General features: G+C 44.9%; 1 protein-coding gene across 1 annotated transcript; it reads right to left on the reverse strand.

Annotated features, from left to right (window-relative positions):
* Nucleotides 1–7,696: 7,696 nt before the first annotated feature.
* Nucleotides 7,697–8,272, reverse strand: LOC142558512 (TNF receptor-associated factor 6-like). The gene has a single exon (XM_075670647.1). It carries the CDS (start codon nt 8,270–8,272, stop codon nt 7,697–7,699), a length of 576 nt encoding a protein of 191 aa, XP_075526762.1.
* Between the last annotated feature and the right edge of the window lie 11,649 nt (nt 8,273–19,921).

Genomic DNA, 19,921 nt, shown 5'->3' on the forward strand with positions numbered 1-19,921 from the left:
AAATTTATTGACCAATCGCGGAGGGCTGGTTGCACAATTTGAATAGAAAAGTTTGGAATAGTTTTACGTTATAGCGCCTCAAGTTATGTAAAGCGCACAGAAATTTGCTTCTAGGAACGCTGAAATCTCGAAAACTCATGAGGCAGAAATCTAAACAGCTTGCACTGAGTGGTCAATATGACAAGCACAGAAGCCATTGCAATTTGGCATTTTTGTTACCCTTGCGGTGATACCTTTTACTACTACGCTGGGTACGCACTTTGCATACGAATTTACTTGATGCTTTGTTTTTTTTTGTTCGTATTTTTTGCTGTGAGAATTTGCCTGACCTAGCGAAATACTTTCCACCACTTACACCTGACAAGTCAAGACACCTCGATGCAGGTTGGGCGGACTGCTACACGCGCTGTATCGTCGGGTCATGGTTTAATGAAGTTTCTTCCGCTGCTCTTAAGTGTGCTAGAGAGAACGTGTCGAAACAGTGGATTGAAGGTGAGTATTAGCCGACAGCGCATTAAACCTGGCTGTCAAGCCTCAGTGAGGACGTGTCACAAACATTTCCGAAAATATTCTGAGAGAAAAGAAAAACAATTTAAATGAGGAAATTAAAATTACGTAGATCCTACGCAATGTGGGAATCGATGAAAGCGGAGCTTTCAGTGCTAATTGCTTTGATTGAGGAAAATTAGCGGTGATGTTTACGGGGAATGCTTAATTTCCTCAAATTTCAGTCGAACGCGACATCGGTGAGTTGATGTTAAACGTTACCTTGCGTGCACCACTGCTGTTTGTCTGCGTACTATAAATAGAACACACAAGGAGAGGAGTTTTCTTGAGGCATTGTTGTGCGCTATTTTTCTTAACCTCGGAAAGAGTGGAGCATTGTCATTGCCTCACATGGCCCATTGCATCGTGGCAGAAGCGTGAAACTTGAAATGGATTACGCGGCTGTACCTACCAAAACCATAATCGGATTATGAGGCACGATGTAGTGGCGGACCCCATATTAATTTTGACACCGTGGCGTTCTTTAACGTGTTCCAAAATCTAAGTGGCAATGCGTTTTCTATTTCGCCCCTGCCTAAATGCGGCTGCCGCGGTCATCATCAAATCCGCTACCTCTAGCAATAACATAGCCACAAAGATACCGCGGTGGGCACAGAAGTGTTGATTTGATGTGCGTATGTACGCTACCGTAGTGTCGAATGGACTCTGCGTGCGCTTTTGTAATACGGCTCTGCTTCTTCACGCCCTGTGCAAGTTGTCCGTTAGAAATAATTAAGCGGTGTTTATTTTTTAGAAATATCAGAAACGTACCGTGCCGCACCTTGAACCTAAGTTTATCCAGTTTTCCTGGAACCCCTCTCGTGTTGCAGTATAGTTATCTACCCAAATTCTTTTTTTAATTTCTTATGCGTTGTATATTTAAGGAGTAGCAATGCTAAATACTCAAAGTTTATTTAGTTACCATTGGTTAGTTGTTGCACGCATTGTTTTCACAACACCTCGTAACATAGGGATCGCCCACAGTTTATTTTTTTTTTTGAAGTTGTTGCGTTCCAGAAGTGTAATATATTTATGCATTCTATTCAGCTGGTGACCAAATGAACGGTTCTCTTTTGTTTTGTATTCAATATGTGTTACACCTAATTTTTCTCATTTCTGCAGCACACCTATAACCGTTATAACACATAATGCTGACATATAATAATAATAATAATAATAATAATAATAATAATAATAATAACGAAAAGTATGGCGCCTTCGCTCAGGCAAGAGCTCGCCATATGGAACTGGAGGAAAACTGCAAAAACGTGAACGCGATAGCGACAAAAAAAAAAAGATCGCGTGGTTCACGTTGGCCGTGCGTCTGTTTAACCTTGGAGAGGCATAGTCGAAACCTTCCCGAACCAATAGCTATACCTTTCAAACCTATTTGCACGCCGACTTTAGAAGCTGCTTCTTCGAGATTTCACTTCACAGCAAAATGATGTACCTTTCTTTTACGATGCATCATGTTGTAGAACGGGCGCGAGATGTCCTGCTTTTCTTAATTTTGCATATCATATTGTCATATGAAGCCGATTCGTTGTGCTACAAGTTTACCTTCGTGCTTCAGGAATCTCATATCTTCGAGCTTTCGGTATCGTCGAAGTGGTCGTCTTGTGAAAATGCTCTATGGTGCACACCAAAGAGCCAGACCAACCGGAGCAACCGTCAATACCACCTGCCCTCTTTGATGCATCTCTGTATGCCAACTGGACTACGCGAAAGAGAGGCGACTCTACTTTATCGCTTATGGCTAGGGGTGGTTTTCACGCCATCTCACTCATTTCGCATTGGAATATGGCCGACAACGCTCTCTGCAATGCCTGTCTTTGCGAGGAGACGCTGGAACACATTCTGTGCGACTGTTTTGAATATAATGTTCAGCGACAGTCCATGGCGTCCGTTCTAGCGCACCTTGAGACTAGATCATGGTCCCTCGAAACGATTTTCACATGCCGCCGATAGAAGACATCGCAGCTGAAGGCGACGAAGGCACTACTTCGGTTTTTGAAAGAGACGGGATTGGACAAGCGACTGCGGCAGTCATATCACGTACCACGCAACAGTGATGGACTCTAACGGACGATGTGTGTGCTGTGCTATGTACTCTCTCTCTCTCTCCCTTCCCCATCTTTCTACGCCCCCATCCCTCTCCCATGTCTAGGGTAGCAAACCGGTTAAGCTAAACTGATTAACCTCCCTGCCTTTCCTTCTCCACTTTTTCCTCCCTTCCTTCCTTATGAAAATGCTTGCGCAGTGAAAGACTACAGCCGCAGAATAGGAAGCCTTTAAGCCTCTTGATAGCGCAAGAAAAATACCGCTAATGAAACTCGAACGGTAATATACGTCTTAGTAATTAGCAATTACGGCCCGACTGTAATCTGTGCTTGCGGAAAATAAATTATTTTCAATATGATGTTCATAAATACGAAGTAAAAACATAGAGGATGCATATATGTTTGCAGCGAAAATACTCCCTGCGCGGATGGAGTATACGAAGGGGAAATACCCTGCCTTAATCCCTGCGTCCCAGCTACCAACACTATTGGTTCTGAAGTGACTTTGATCCACGCATTTACCATTCACGTGCGAATTTCTTATGTAAGCAACCAAAGCCATTGCGGAGCAAAAGCTAGAAAGTAAATGAACGGAACACCCAAATGAAATGAGATCGCACAAGTACTCGGTTGAAGAAGATGGAAAGACCGATATAGATGTAAGGAGGCTAGCAGAAGTCATTCCGGCTTACTACCCTACACGGAGCCCCTATAGACATTTACATTGAGCGAGGAGGAAAGAGTGCGTGGCGAGCCTTTCCTCCACTCTGACTTGTGCGATCCGGCGCGGCACTGCATGAAAGTATTGCTGTCGCGTGCTGCGGAACGATTTCGAGATGTTTTAGACCATACTTTGCGAAATTTACGCAATGTCCGTTCATATAAGATCGTCAGGGAAGCCTTTCGGTGCATCGGAAACTACAGTACGTGGAAATCTCTCTCGGGGGCGCAATGATGTGACCCGAATTATCAGCCGCGGCGCGTGTATGTGTTGTAAACACTTTTGCGTATATCCGTTTTAATTCAACGAAGAGAACCGGTGTGCCTCAGCATGAAATGGTAAATCTGCTCACTATCTGATCGCTTGTCGTAGCCGACCCCCGGTAGGAGAGTGCTAAATTCGGTTTCAAGGAAGAAGCGCGCTCCAAGCTGTTGCCGGACATCCGAACGTATTTTTTTATTTCTCTTTTTGTGAATTTTAAATCGCGTGAAGCGGTTGTCTTCGTGCGTCCGTCGAGCTTATCTCCGCTCACCCTTGCCACTCGCTCGGCGATATAAAAAGTCGGATCGCGGTTGCTCATCTGCTTCGGTTGTGGTCACAAGTATGAAGATGGGAAAGATAAGATAGAGGAGCTCGATCAGGCGTGCAACGAACGGAAGACGCAGCAAAGGTCTACCAAGCATTAGACTACGGCGGCTGAACGAGGCAACACATGTGTTCCGTGACTCTGTGCATGGTGTTCCAACACCGGGATTCCAGTTCTGCAAAGGTTTTCAGGTTTATTAATGACAGCTGGTAAGCACCAGTATTTCACTTTATTTTCTGAGCGCATTCTCATATTGCACGAGTAAACCAGTTCAGTGCAAGCCTCAGTGAACTGAGAGCTTGCACAGAAGCGTGCATTCAGTGTGCACTCAGTGCAAGAGTGCATTCAAGCGCGTACAAGCGTGCATTCAGTGCAAGCCTCAGTGAACTGAGGCTTGCACTGAATGCACGCTTGAGAGCAACACGATACCATTGCGGAAACGCTCCGCCACGTGGTTTTTTTTTTTTCATATTTCGTGGGCTTTCTCTGCAACCCGGAAAGAAAGGACTACGTCGGACATATGGCATAGGAAACAACCGAATCGGTGGTTTCGTAATGTTCTCTACAAATTTGCCTCTCTTTGCCGGCTGCGATGCGTCGGGGTGACCTTGACGTCCGAGTTGTGTTCTTGCTGTTACTAAGTGTTTTCGCAACATATAAATCGTCATCTATATGTACGATGCGTCGCGGCTGTGCTTGGCGTTAAATGTGTTCGTTTTACACAACGTGCGTGTGCTCGGAAGTCTGCGTAAGTGTTGCCGATCGCGTTTTCTTATGTAGTACCCCGACAGGGAAAGCCACCATCACACCGGCCTCCTCTGCATGCTTCGTACGTGTATTGTTTGTTTCAAAAGCTGTTACTGCGCTTTTGAAGATGCTTCTGTCGGTGAGGAGAATTTAAGGAACGTCTTAAAAGTTACATACTTCGAAACATGCAGCTCTGTCGTGAAATGTGGACACTGAAATGAAATGTGGACGCTAATGTCATGAATCGAAATTTCGGGCATGTGGAGCTTTGAAATTAAATACACGCATTGGGGTGTACATATTCAGAAGGAGGTCTCATAGCACATCGCGGAAAGGGGACCTCCTCTTAGAAATGAAGCGTAGATAAATACAAAAAATGGCAACAAAATAGCATTAAATTCGTTCGGACAATGAAAAAAATTACATATATGCACGGATAATATACACCATAAGAATATAAGAACAGTGAAAAATGCAACTGCGCACGCAAACACGCTGCAGTAGCTTCGCGACTATGGCATCGCTCGAGGTCGCGGATTTGACGACGACAGCTGCAATTGCCTTTCGACAGGGGCGAAACAGAAAACGCAGCTCCACTTAGATTTTAGAACAAGTTAAAGAACACCACGGTGTCAAAAATGATCGGCAGGCCACCAGTAAATCGTGCATTATAATCCGATTATCGTTTTCACACGTACAGCCGCGTAATCCAAATCAAATTTATTACTTCTGCCACGATGTGATGTGTCATGTGAGGCAATGACAATGCTGTATACCCTCTGAGGTTACGAAACATGGCGCACAACAATGCCTCAAGCAAACACCTCTCACTGTGCGTTTTGTACGCGCACAAAAAGCAGTGGTGCACTCAACGTAACGTTAAATATCAACTCAGCCCTGTCGTGTTGGACTGACAGTTGATGAAATTAAGCATTCTCCGTCAACATCACCGCTAATTATTCGTCAATCAAGGTAACCAAAACAGAAAGCTTCGCTTACGCCGATTCCCACAGTGCGTGGGATATAGATAATTTTATTTTCCTGAGTTGAACTGTTTTTCTTTTGTCTCAGAATTTTTTCGGCAGTCTTTGTGACGCGTCTTCAATGCAGCTCGACAGCAAAGACTAATGCGCCCTGGGCTCCTACGTACTTTATCGGGCTGTTTCTAGACGTTGTCTGCAGCGCACTTAAGAGCGGTGGCAGAAACTTAATCAAACCATGACCGCACACACCAGCGCTTGTAGCAGTGCGTCCTACCTGCTTTATGGCGTCTTGACTTCTCAGATGTAAGTGGCGAAATGTGTTTCGCCTCGCAAGGCAAACGATCACACCAAGAAAGTCGGCGAAAAAAACAAAGCATCCAGTAATTTCGTATGCAGCCTGGGTACCCAGCGTGGAAATCAGATGTATTACCCCAGCATTAACAAAACTGCCAAATTGCAATAGCTTCTGTGCTTGTCGTAAAAAATACACAGTCCAAACTGCTCCGATTTCTCCCGCTTGATTTTTGCACATTTCGCCGTCCCTATAGAAGCGAATTAGAGTGCTCTTTACGTAAGTCGAACTCTAACCTTTATTGTAACGCACTCAGCGCAAACAGCCGCTACACGTTTCATTAAAAAACTGAGCCCTCCCCTTGGTACAGCCAAAGAATACCATAAGGGTGAACTACTGTACGTCTGTTCTCCATCAATTTGAGCAGAATCCCGTCCATAACGAATAATGTATTTCATGCAGACGACGCTTGCAGCATCAGTGTTGCGTGTGGGTGTATCTTACTGGCGAGGGCGAAAATGGTTTTAAACGTAAAACTTAGCCACCTCTTATACGACGCCGTATTTCACGCTGACAACATTTAAGTTTAGATTAGCAATTTGCCTAGGGATCTGGTCAAAGCAGTCTCCCGAAAAAGCATCAAGAACTAACTCCTCTGAGCGAAAAAGCATGCGGTACGACTAAGGTCACTCACGCTTGTTTTTATACAAACGAAAAGTGCGGGTGACTTGAATAACACTGAGCGGAATTTACCGTACGGAGAAGAGTTGCGCTTGTCTGCTTTGGGTCGTTAGAGATTTTGTTAATTTCTGTAATGAAGTTTCGATTTTTGACATCTTTGTAAATGTCAAATGCTGCAACGGATTCGAATTTCCACCAATCACTTAGTCAATAGGTCGCGGAACCTCATTGCATCATTCCGCTCTAGTTGCGATAAGCACGCGTTGTAATAGTATGTGTTTGGGGACACGCCATATAGACTGCGTTGTTATTTTCCTTGGCAAGTACGCTTCAGCGCAATGGGAGCGCACATGGCATGGGTCACTGCAGTGACGAACACCTCCGTGTAAGCGGGCTGCAACGAAACAGGCCTGCTGCACCACAGTATAGTTGGTAACGCGAGGCTAACATATATTTAATATTCATTATTTGCGAAGTATCTGAAGTCGAAACATGGAACAGATCAAGGAGAAACCTCGCACTTGCATCGATAAAGACAACGCCGAATACGTCTAACGTACCTCTACAATGTTGGAGACAGTGTCGGACGTACCTTTAACCACAGCTTTTCTTTAACGGAGAAAACGCATATACGCTCCCTAACACTACTTATTAGGTCATCAGACTTGCTCGACGTAAAGCCAGTTATTGCTAGTTTTACGACATACTATAGTTTTACTATATTCTGACAAGTGTATACCCGTCTAGGAACCCAGCCACGTGGCATTCTCTTGTAAATGCTAATTCAGAAAAAATAATAAGAGAAACACCTGGTCTATACCTAATCAACGTGATGCAGCTGTTCAGGCCGTTTCCAGCCGACCGCCGCATGGCACGCAAATAATCGAGCAATTCGGAAAATGAGAAACAATAATATTTATCACGAGTTTGAGCAGTACAGGCATATCTTCAAAGGCAGCTGCTTCGAAGTTCAGCGCACGTGGTCACAGGCTACGTAATTGCAGCGGTCTGTGCGGCCTGTCGTGAGCGGCACATTGCTGACTGAACCAGCGGTGATCCCAGGCCTAGGCGCCGGCGATGCTACCAACACCGAGGCATCAACACGAAGGTCCCGGTTCTGAAGAGGCATTCCCGCAGGTGACCCTGAAGTTCTGCAAGCTTTGCGACGAACGGGCAGCCCAAGCCGGCATGGAAACAGCGCACCGGAAGTTTCAGAAGATGCGGCACTGGGAAGTCCAGAACCACGAGGTCGGTCTCCACAAAGGGTTCACTGTCCAGGGGACACGAGCCGTCGCGGGGCCTCTCTTCGAAACTGTCGCCCTCCCGCCGAGCCGCATTTGTCCCGCAATCAGAAATGTCGTCAAGGCACCAGTCACACAAGGTGTGACCGCAGGGAAGCAGCACAGTATCGGCCGCAACCACCGGGCATCTCACGCAGACGCGCACCCAGGACAACGGCTTCACGAAGGTGATCGGTCGCTCGTTCACGAATGGGCAGTTGAACCCTTCCAGGGTGTAAGTGGTATCCAGGTGATCCTCGGAAGACCCGGATGGCTGCAACGTAGAGCCAGGTTGCCCGTCTCCGTAGTCTGAGTCGTCGCTCTCTCGAGCGGTCGTCGGATCGCTCGTTCGGCGATGGAAAGCTTCTGCGTTCATCTCTGGTAGTTGTCGTGTCTGGGCGCCTGTCTGGTGGTAGCGGAGGTTGAACAGCGCGTCTTTCACGATGCTGATGCTTGCAAGACGATCAGGGAATGATGGGCGCCTCACGGTCTTCGTCTGCGGCCAGGCCCAGGTCGTCAAGGTTGTTTGCGGCGAGGAAGTGCGTGACGTCCCGAAGGTCAGACTCGGACGCACTGAGAGCTGAGAAAAATGTTGCCGAGATGGACACTGTTTCTTTTACCGCCTGTCAGGCGCGGCTTCCATTCTTGGTCGTGATTGGTTGCAAATTGCTGGTGACGGGGTTAAAGAATTCTGCAATATCAGGACGTCTTTGTGGCAAGAGTGGGAGACATGCCGGCAGCTGAGAGAGAGAGACGTCCACTCTCAGGGTCAAAGGAGGGGTGCATTTTTGCAGAGTAGGCAAACAGGAATTTATTCATCGACTGCCATCGCAAGTACACAAAGACGAAACAGAGACGCTCCCAGTTCACGAAGATATTCCAACTCGCTTAATTCTCCGTACTTGGGGAAAAAGGAATGCAAGCTGTAATAAGTGGCCAGCCCGCGTCAGCATTCCTTTCTTCACACTGCTCCCACCTGACAATAGAATAAGTCATTGACAGCCTTTCAGCTACGGTGCTTCGAGCTAATGTCTTTAAAAGCATGGCTGCACATATTTTAGCTTGTTGCTATTGCACCATATGGTGTAAGTGCTGACAGGCGTTTAAAGACGGAAGGCATGTACGAACAGAAGGACTAACGAATTCCTTAATTTATAAAAATGAAACGAATAAGGCGCACCCATTTGAAATTGCCTTCATGTATGTATGTATGTATGTATACACACACACACACACACACACACACACACACACATATATATAGATATATATATAGCAGCAGTAGCTCAATGTGCTAACAAACATCAATATCCTTTGGTAGCAAACAATAACACTGTCTTCTTTCTTGAATGCAAATGTGAAAAAGCGCAGTGCAGATTTTGTAATCTGCTTCACGAAAAATACTGCGTGGGTGGTTCATTCTATTAAATTTATATTATTATTGGGTACCACATGAAAACCCTGAATTGACGAGGTGGATTTGGAGACTTCTAATGTTTATAGTCGTGTATTTATGCATTTATTTAGTTATGCTTGCGGTGTTATTATTTGCTGGGCTTGCAGGATGTGTTGATCGTAAAAGCGATTGCTGTAGGAAATCTCCAACCTGAACACTCTTCAGGTTCGAGATTTCCTTTTTTTTTTCTGCCGTGCTTCAGAGAGTGCCACTGCGCATGCGCGAAAGAATTTCCCAGGAAAATCCTTTGCACAATTGGTATGGGAACAACGAACTGCTATGTCCGCTTTTTCGTCGAACTCCAGTTACGATGGCTTATTACGATGGCTTCTTATGTTGACGCCCGAGAAACTGGGCATGGCTATTGCTGTCAGCAAGTAAATCCAGAAACGAAACTAGATAAGGACAAGTAATAACTCATACTGAATTACACGAAGCAATGGCTTATGGCTGTCACCGTAGCATTACACACCTTTCCCAACCCGCGACTCCTCGCAATAACAATGATGTACAGTGTCATAACTGACTAAATATTCCATCGCGTATCAGTTTAAAAATAAATTCAGGATTATTCACTGAGGCATCTTTTAAGCCCGATGTAAAATATTAATAATACCTTCGTCAAGTCGAGTTTGCAGGTTCTCTTGCCATCAAAAGCAAAGCTCTGTTTGTTACCCATAGATATTTCCCTGTGAATCTGGGGAAGATTAGAAACATTAACGTTGTTAACGTTACTGTACAGAATTTAATTAAATCGATTCATTACGTCACTTGTTTTCGTTACCTTAACTTTTCTTGTCTGTTATTCTTGTGCGCCTGGTTTTATTGGAGGGCGGGGACGCTTGCCTCTGATGGTCACGTGGTAATGACTGTCGTGTAACAAAAAGTCTGAAATGCATATCGTGCGGCACTCATGTAATCAGTTCTTTATGACAAATGCTTGTGGCACCTGTTCAAGGTTGACGCGTCCTATTTGAGAACATTCATTTCTGCCGGTTCAAGTACGTACGTAATATCCGGTGTGACACAGCGCTGTTCTTCAATTTCTCGCATATTACTGAAGGGCGTGGGAATTTTTTTTTATTGAAATGAATATTAGGAGAGCTTGGCGCCTTTATGGGGGCACCGGCTACTCCTTGTCACTTGGCAAAGGAAATAAATTTGTGTAACAAGGGAGAATAGCGACACAAAATATGGCACTCAGTAGAACACTGGATGTATAAAAAATATACAGTCCAATAGTACATGAGTCGCAAAGTTCAATGCATTAGAATTACTCGCGTGGCAAGTCGTAGTGTCCGGGTGGCGATTTTAAAAGTGCAAAAATGTATTTTTATTTATTGACTGGACGGGGCCTCAGGTTGCCAATGTTGCGAAAATAAGTTCGACCACACATTGGCATAAGATGTATCGTCTCCATTCACCAGCTTCGCCTATAGCATCCCACAATGGTTCACACCCGATTACACAGAGAGGGTTTGGTACTGCTAAAGGCTATTCATTGATAACAATGCTTTGCTGGGCTAACAAAGGTTGGGCTTGGGCTATTTCAAGAACAAGAAATTCGGAGTAAGTGCAAATGCATTTGTGTTCGTGCTACCTCTTTGGTGGGGAAGAGAAAGGGTAGGCAGACCGCATTCGAGGCAGAAATGCCTGTAAACAAGACCTTTTCTATTGAAAAACAGCTCCGCGTACTTTTTCAAGTTAATATTGCTGGAGATGCGTCCCTGTGATGAGTGAAACGGGACGGGGCTATAGAGTGTGCCACAATAATGCAGGGGGGGGGGGGGTCTTGTCGGTCGTGCTTCAAGGGCGCATTCCATAGACAACTACCTACCGCAAAAAATGTACAACAGCGGGGGTACAGCGCTGTGTCCTCCTCCCTTTCACTGAACTGTCGAAGCATGATTTGCTGTGGCCGCCAAACTACGTGTGTAAACTTTGCGGCGATAGTTTCCCGCAAGTTCCTTGCGTTGGAGGGCACCTGCACCATCCGATCCGGATCAAGCTCAAAGAATTATTTTGACCATGGAAACGCCGCGACAGCATAGCCAGCGCCGCGTCTTTAAGTCAACGGTGCAGAATAAAGCCACGAAAAAAAGTGCTTATGCAAAGGAAATGCGCGTTTGTGTCAAGCTTCACATTTATTTCCTGCCTGCAGCGCATATTAAATGGCTCTAAGGCAAAATATGCTTTCATACAGTAATTTAGAAGCTGAATAAGTAATCGTTAGGACGAGGTGACTTCTTTTTTTTCCTTTAGGACGTAGGAATGCGAGCTAGTTGGTGCGAATTCATTAAGGAAAGACAGCGCGAAATAAACGCGAACAAGAGAGGAATTAGGACCAGATTGATAATGAAATGAATTCCATCGTTGCAGGAAATAAACGAGGACATTTCGACGCGTAACAGCCGATAACAATATCGAACGTGGCACACATGTTTTTACGTGTGTTGCTGATGGCAACAGGTCATGACGCAGCTGCTGTGCCGACGCATTCGTGATGGATACTAGGTGCTTCTCGAAGGCATTTGTTGCTTACAAATATCTAGAATACTTTAGAACTGGATCCAAAGGGAAGCCTTCTTTGCCTCTTCTTTAGACTTTACCACTGGTGCTGTCTGGTCCACCATGTCGGGTTGGTGCTATAGCATTGCATGCATGACATGGACGACGCTGAGAGGAGAGGCGACGCGAGAATTGCTTGGGACCCACCGCGTCGAATGTGGCCAATGCCCTCTCGGGCTACCTGATCGTCTACGGATCACCTTGTTGACAGCTGTAATTATCCCTGACCCCTCCACAATCATTGAAGAAAGTGAAGCGCTTACCTTATTACTAAAGTTCGAGTCGAGATAGAACTTTCACCAATGAGTGCAAACTGGTCTGATGTCTGCCGCGCGATTTTTGTTGATTTTTCCGCATTCCTAGGAGCGAATTCTTTATTGTAACCCACTGAGCGCAAAGTGCCACTGATTGCGATCAAAGCGAGCTACTGTAGGGTTATTCTCAATCGAGTTGGCGGAGAACCCCGTCTATACAGCATAATCTACTTGATGCAGACGAATCTAGCAGCACAAATGTCGCAGTGTGTGTACTGGACTGGAAAGTGCGAAAATGTTTTTAAACGTAAAACAAAGCCAGGTGTTATACGACGCCGTAACTTGGGCTACCAACGTTTAGGTTTATATTAGTCATTTGCGTAGGGCTCTCATTAAAGCCGTCTCCCGAAGAAGTTTCAAGAACTAACTGCTTTGAGCGAAAAAGCAAGCAGTACGAAGAGGATCCCTCACGCTGGTTTGCGAACGAGAACGAGAAGACTTGCCATAGGGTGTAGAGTTGCGCTTCGATGGTTTGTTTGGTTACGGATTTTGTTAATTTCTGTATTGCAGTTGCGACTTTGACATCTTTGCAGATGTCATGTGCTGCAAAGTGATCGCATGGCCACCAATCACTCAGTGAATAGGTAGAGAAGCGTCATTGCATCATTGTGCTCATGTTGCGATTAAGCTCTCGCTGTCATAGTGCGGGATCGGAGAGGCACCATATGGATGTCGATGATAGCACTGGCGGCAGTTATTACGGCAGTGAAGATCATGCCCATCTGACGGGGCTGCGTTGAAACAGGCACGCTGCGCCAGAGAATAGAAGAAGTTGACGCGAGGGAAATATAAGTGTACCTCTTAAAATTGCTTATTAGCGAAGCAACTGAAATTGAATCTTGGAGAATGCAAAAGAGAAACCTCGCAGTTGCATCCATAAAGGCAGTGATGAATACTTGTAACGTACCTCAAAAATATTGGAAGGAGTGTAATACGTACTTTTAGCTACAGCTTTTTTTAACGCGGAAAACTCATACGCTCATTGCGACTACTTAGTACATCATCAGACTGGCTCGATATAAGGCCACTTATTGCTAGTTGTACTATATAATATAGTTTTACTACACACTTACAAGTATATGCCCATCCAGGAATCCAGCCACGGGGAAGAAAGGCGACGATGAGAAAAAAAGAAGGAAAAAAAAAACACCTGGTATGTACCTAATCAACGTGCTGCCGCTGTTCAGGCCGTTTCCAGCCGACCACCGCATGGCACGCGAATAATGGAACAATTGGGGAAAGGACAAACAACATTTATTACGCACTCGAGCAGTATACAGGCATTTCGGCCGCGGTTTCGAAGTTCAGCGCACGTGATCACAGGCTACCTTATTGAAGTGGTCGTAAGCGGCACAGGACTAGATCCACCGGTGACTCCAGGCCTAGGCGCCAGCGATGCTACCAATTCCGAAGATGCATTCCTGCAGGTGATGCTGAAGTTCTCCAAGTACTCCGTTGAACGGGCAGCCCAGACCGGCATGGAAACAGCGCACCCGCAGTGCCATAAGATACTCCAGAGGGAAGTACACGTCGACGACGGCTTCCTCCACGAAGTATTCACCGTCGAGGGGACACCAGCCGAAACGGTGCCTCTGTCCGCAGCTGTGGCCACCACAAGCGTCTTCAAGGCACCGACCGCACAACGTGTGCCAGCAGGCAATCAGCACCGCATCGTCCGCAACCACCCTGCAGTTCGCGCAGACGCGCAACCAGGGCAACCGCTGCTCGAAGGTTATGGGTTGCTCGTTCACGAATGGCCAGCCGTACCCTCGAAGGGTGTACGTGGTCGCTTCCATGGTGTAAGCGTTATCGTGGAGATCCTCGGAAGACGCGGATGGCTGCGACGGAGAACCAGGTTGCCTGTCTGCCCGGTCTGAGTCGTTGTCGTCGTCTGCAGCGGTAGTCCGGTCGCAGGGTCGGCGATGGACAGATTCTCCGTTCCTCTCTGGAAGTTGTGGCTCACTAGGTGGTTCGTGGCAGCCGAGTTTGAAGAGCGCCTTTCTCGAAGCTAGTGCTTGCAAGACGATGGGGCAATGATGGGCGCCTCGCTGGCTTCGTCTAAGGCCAGCCGCAGGTCGTCAAGGCTGTTTGCGGCGAGGATGTGCGTGACGTAACGTCGGTCTGGCTAGGGCGAGCTGAGAGACGAGAAGAGTGTCGCCGAGGTGCACACTGTGCCTTTTATTGCCTGGTATGCGGTGCCTCCCGTCGGGGTCGTGATTGGTCACAAGTTGTTTGAGAGTGGGTTTGAAAAATTAACCAATCTCTGGACGTGTTTGGAGCAACAATGGAAGAAATGCCGGCAGCAGAGAGAGAGAGTGGGACACATACACGGTCATCGTCCAAGGAGGGGCGAATATTTCCAGGAAAGGCAAGTAGCATTTCATTCGTCATCTGTCAGCGCAACAACTACACAAAGAAGAAAGAAAAGAGAGGCTGACAGTTCACGAAGCTATTCCAACTCTCTCAATTCTCGGTACTTGAGGGAAAAAATGCAAGCTGTAGTAATAGGCCTAACCATGGTAGCATACCTCTCAACCAGCTGCTCCCACCTGACAATAGACTAAGTTATTGACACCATTTCAGCTAGGGTGCTTTCAGCAAATGTCTGTAGAAGCCTGGCTGCGCATATTTTAGCTAGTTGCTATTGCACTATATGTTGTAAGTGCTAATAGGCCAGGCTATTTAAAGGCGGAAGGGACGCACAAACAGATGCACTAGTCAAAGATATATAAAAAATAAACGAAACGAATAAGGTGCGCCTATTTGAATTGCTCCCATATATATATATATATATATATATATATATATATATATATATATATATATATATAGTCATATAGTCATATAAGAAGCCAACAAACACTGGCACCAAGGAAAAGATAGGGGAAACTACTCGTGCTAAATAAATGAAATAACGTAACGATGAATAAATGGAATTAATTCTCCATCCAATTTCATGGGTAGTTATGTTTCCTAGGTGAATCCTGTGAGTGTTAGCCAGCGCCACCACTTAGAAACCTTGGCTGCGGAATGCTTTATATATATATATATATATATATATATATATATATATATATATATATATATATATATATATATATATATATATATATATATATATATATAAATATAGGCGAACTTCATTTCCTTTATTTTTATAAATATTTGACTAGTGCTTCTGTTTGTACCAGCCTTCTGCCTTTAAACAGTCGGACCTATTAGCACTGACAACATACAGAGTAATAGCAACTACTTAAAAAATGCACAGCCATGCTTTTAAAGACATTGGCTGAAAGCACCGTAGCTGAAAGGGTGCCAACGAGTCAGTCTATTGTCACATGGGAGCAGCCGGTTGAGCGGTATGCGGACAGGGTTAGGCCAAATGCTACAGCTTGCATTCTTTTTTTCCCCAAGTAACGAGAATTAAGAGTTGGAATATGTTCGTGAACTGTCCGCGTCTCTTTTCTTCTTTGTCTAGTGTTGCACTCACAGATCCGTGGTGCACACAAGGGCACGTTTAATATCAACGCTCTAAGCGTTGCAAAGAAATTAAGCTTTCGCTGCCGACATCCTCGCTAATTATCGTCAATCAAGACAACCAGTCCAGAAAGCTTCGCTTACATCCATTCCTACAGTGCGTTGGAACTGCGTAACTTTTCATCTGGAAGAGAGAGATCTTTCGTATTGATTACGATTTTTTTTCTTCTTTTGAACGCCCTCCAGTCTCCAAATTCCTCCTTTGAAATTTGAACGGACAAACGCGGACTTCGAATGGACCTTCTTTGATGCACCTGTATGACGGTTTAGATGTTTCTATCTAATTACTGTGACCCCTGTTACTGGGGTGCCCTTCTCATTCAGTATGTTGGCCTTTATTATACCTGTACCGTGTACACCCCTCTACTCTGCGAGGGTTTGACATTCCTAAAATCTGATGAATGGCACTGTACAATGCACCTGGTTCGCCTAGTTTGGGGAACTACGAGGAAAGTACATTATGGTGTGATTCCGGGAACTGATTCGTTCTCGCGCTTCCTTTCTGGTTGAGAAAGGGGAACGTGGGTCCCCACGTGGTGCCGAGAGTGTTTTGTCGAAGACCAGCCTTCCCTGGCAACCGTGATAAATTTCGCTCGATATGCGGCACTGTTAAAAGTCAAACGGAACGGGCACATCGTCAATCGACGACGACTGAAGACACGTAACTGAACCAACGATGCACGGTCAAACGAAATTATGTGCACCTGCTTGATTGATGTTACGTGAATGCATAATAGGACATTCCTCGGTGACGTCACAAAGAGGCGGAGCATATGCATGAAAAACCGGCTTTAACAAGGCTGAGCACGTGGCAGTGGTCTGCATGTTATGCAAACCATGTCCTTGCGTTCAGAGTTGATAAACCACACCAGTTCATAATACACGTATTATATAACATAGTATGATACAATAACAGTGATCGCGCGAATGCGATGCTTGGTGTTGCATAAATATATTGACAATAGTGCCATGTAGGAACAAAAATACTTTGTGTCGCGCATTGTGTTTTGTCCTTTTGAGTAACTGTCGACTCGATAATTACAGTTCAGAGTGGCAATTCTTTGAGAGCTCCACAAACAATGGTATTTTTATTGTACCAAGAGTTCCAACATGCGCGCCAAATTCAACGTTCCTTCCGACGTCAAAAAGAAGGGTTTTCACGTGACAGGAATTGGAGGTGGCATTCGCTCAGTACCAAAAACAACTGAATAGAGTTCTAACGAGTAGAAATGGGGTTAACCAAGGGGCGCGGTTTTTATTCGTGATATCATGTGAACCAACGAAAAAGATACCAAGGAAAACATAGGAGAAATTACTAGTACTTGCTAATTGAGGTAAATAAATGATAAATTAACGGCAGTGAAAGTCGATGAAAAAACAACTTGCTGCAGGTGTGGAACGATACCACGTCTTCGCATAACGCGTGCGATGCTCTAACCAATTGCTTTGCCGCGGCGCGGTTTCCGCTTCCACTTTCATGGGAGTTTGTGTTACTACTAGAACTTCGGGAGTGTTAGTTAGCGCCACCATTCGCAAACCTTGGCGGTGACGTGGAACGTCCTTCCTGACGCAGGCGTCACGAGTGTGCGACATCTGAATACATTTCGAAAGCTGAATATCACCTCATCATGCCCAAGGAGAAAGAAGCATGCCGCTTTGAACTTCTTCAAGATACATAAAGTTCCCGTCGAAGAAACGTTCCTAGCAGAAATTCGAGGTTGGCCTGTTATGTCAAATAGCAACACAACTATCGGGTGTCAATATAAATTCTTAAATCACCACCTGCCAACATGCCCACCACCCTCCCATCTCTTGTTCAAGACACGCTGCACTTCCTTCGAATTATGGACTGCACCAACTTTAACCAAATCCTTTCCGACCTCGCTACTCTAGTCACTTTGCATGTTTCTACTCTTTTCAATACAACAAACCCATTAGTGAAGGAATCGAAGCCGTATCAAAATCCCTCGCAATCAATCCCCAAGCACACGGTGCTGAAGTTTACCTATCGCTCCATAGGTTAGTTCTCGCGCTCAACTATTTCGAATTCCATTCTATTCGCTACTTGCAAACTTTCGGCACAAGCAAGGAAACAGCATTTGCCCCCACGTATGCGAACATATTCATATTAGAGCTTGAAGCAGACCTGTTGAAATCCTGCCCTTTTAAATCCCACACCTATCTTCCTTATATTGAGGACATAACTATAATATGGGAACACAGCAGGAGCGCATTAACCGAGTTAATTAACCTTTTCAATCGCTTTCACCCGAGTATTAAATTTACTGCTCACCAGTCTACTAGTCAAATCAACTTCCTCGGGGCGACGGTCTACATAGAATACGGAAAATTGAGAACGACACTTTTCCGGAAGCTTACGGATAGCCAGCAATATTTAGACTACTACAGTCATCAGCCGTTACACTGCAGGCAATGAATTTTTCTCGGACTAACGAAATGAATAAGAAGAATCTGCAGTAAAGATAACTATTAAACCCACCACCTAAACGACCCTCACAACGCTAGCTGAAAGAAACTGTCAACAAGTTACGCTCGACACAGCTTATGATGGCGCGTCAAAATTGGAGCGACAGTCGGAATTATCTAAGGAACACCCTGCACGAGAATCTCACAGCACGCCAGCCTTAATAACAAAATATTCTAATGCCCTCTCAAACATAAACAACATCATACGAAAATGCCAACCAATATTATCAAGTAAGGAGCCTCTGAGAAAAGCCTTCCCGGATGTACCAAGGGTTACCTATCGCCGCAACAGAAACCTTAAACACATGTCACTGCGCTCAAAAGTCAACCAACATCCTTCCCTGGTCATAAAAAATTTGTCGCCTCAAGTGCAAGAACTTGCAGGCACCTTCAAAGTGACATTAAAATTAAAATAACCGCAAATACTTATACACACGAAGTGAAAACTAGCTTTGCTTGTACTAGTTCGGATGTGATTTACATGCTTCAATATTCCTTCTGAAAGCAACAATATATCGGTGAAACGGGACAATCAATGAACGCCAGACTAAACGGACACCACGCGGAAACAGTTAAAAAGCTTCCAAATGCCGTCGCGGAGCTTTTTAACCAACCAGGTTCTAACTTTGGTTAACCTAAACTCTATATCTTACAGTCAAACCTCAGTTCCGAACGCGAAATAAGATACAGTGAATCATACCTCACCCATAAGTTAATAGCATAACTGCACATTTTTTAGCTAGTTGCTATTGCACCATATGTGGAAGTGCTGACAGGCATTTGAAGGCGGAAGGCATGTCCGAGCTGAAGCACTAGCCAGTTATTTATTTAAAAAAGAACCGAATAAGGCGCACCTATCTTTAAGTCACCGTTATATATATATATATATATATATATATATATATATATATATATATATATATATATATATATATATATATATATGAGCATGCCCATTACAAGGAGGCGCACCGTATTCGATCTCTTTTCTTATACAAATAATTAGTTTGTCCTGTTCGTATATGCCTTCCACCTTTAAATAGCCAGTGCAATAGCAACTAGCTACAGATGTGCAGCCACGCTTCTAAACACAAAAGGTGCAGTGCAGATTTGGTACTATGCTTCACGACAGATACTGCATGGGTGGTTCATTCTATTAAATTAATATTCTTTTTGGGCACAGCATGAAAACAATGAATTCGCGAAGGGGATATCGAGGCTTCTTATGTTTATAGTCGTGTATTCATGCACTTATTTAGTTATTGCTGCGCTCTGTTAATATTTTCCGGGGGTGCAGTCTATGATGATCGTAATAGCGATGGCTGTAGAGCGGCAGAAGTACTTTGTTCTGAATACCAATTGTCTAAAGAATTACCATTGTAAATTAAATTTTTTCGCGCATGCACAGTGGCATTCTCTGAAGCACTGCAGAAAAAAACGACAGGTAACCTCCAACCTGAACACTCTTCATGTCCACTTGTTAGTCGTATTCTGTTTGGCCTACGATAGTTTCTCACGTTAACGCGCTACAAACTGGGATTGGCTATCGCCGTCAGCAAGTAAATCCTGAAATAAAACTAGATAAGGACAAGTAATAAGTCATACTGAATTACTCGAAGCAATGGCTTCTGGCTGTCCCCCTTTCCCCACCCGCGACTCTTCG

The sequence above is a fragment of the Dermacentor variabilis genome, chromosome 9, assembly GCF_050947875.1.
Source record: "Dermacentor variabilis isolate Ectoservices chromosome 9, ASM5094787v1, whole genome shotgun sequence".
NCBI classification, from domain to species: Eukaryota; Metazoa; Arthropoda; class Arachnida; order Ixodida; family Ixodidae; genus Dermacentor; species Dermacentor variabilis.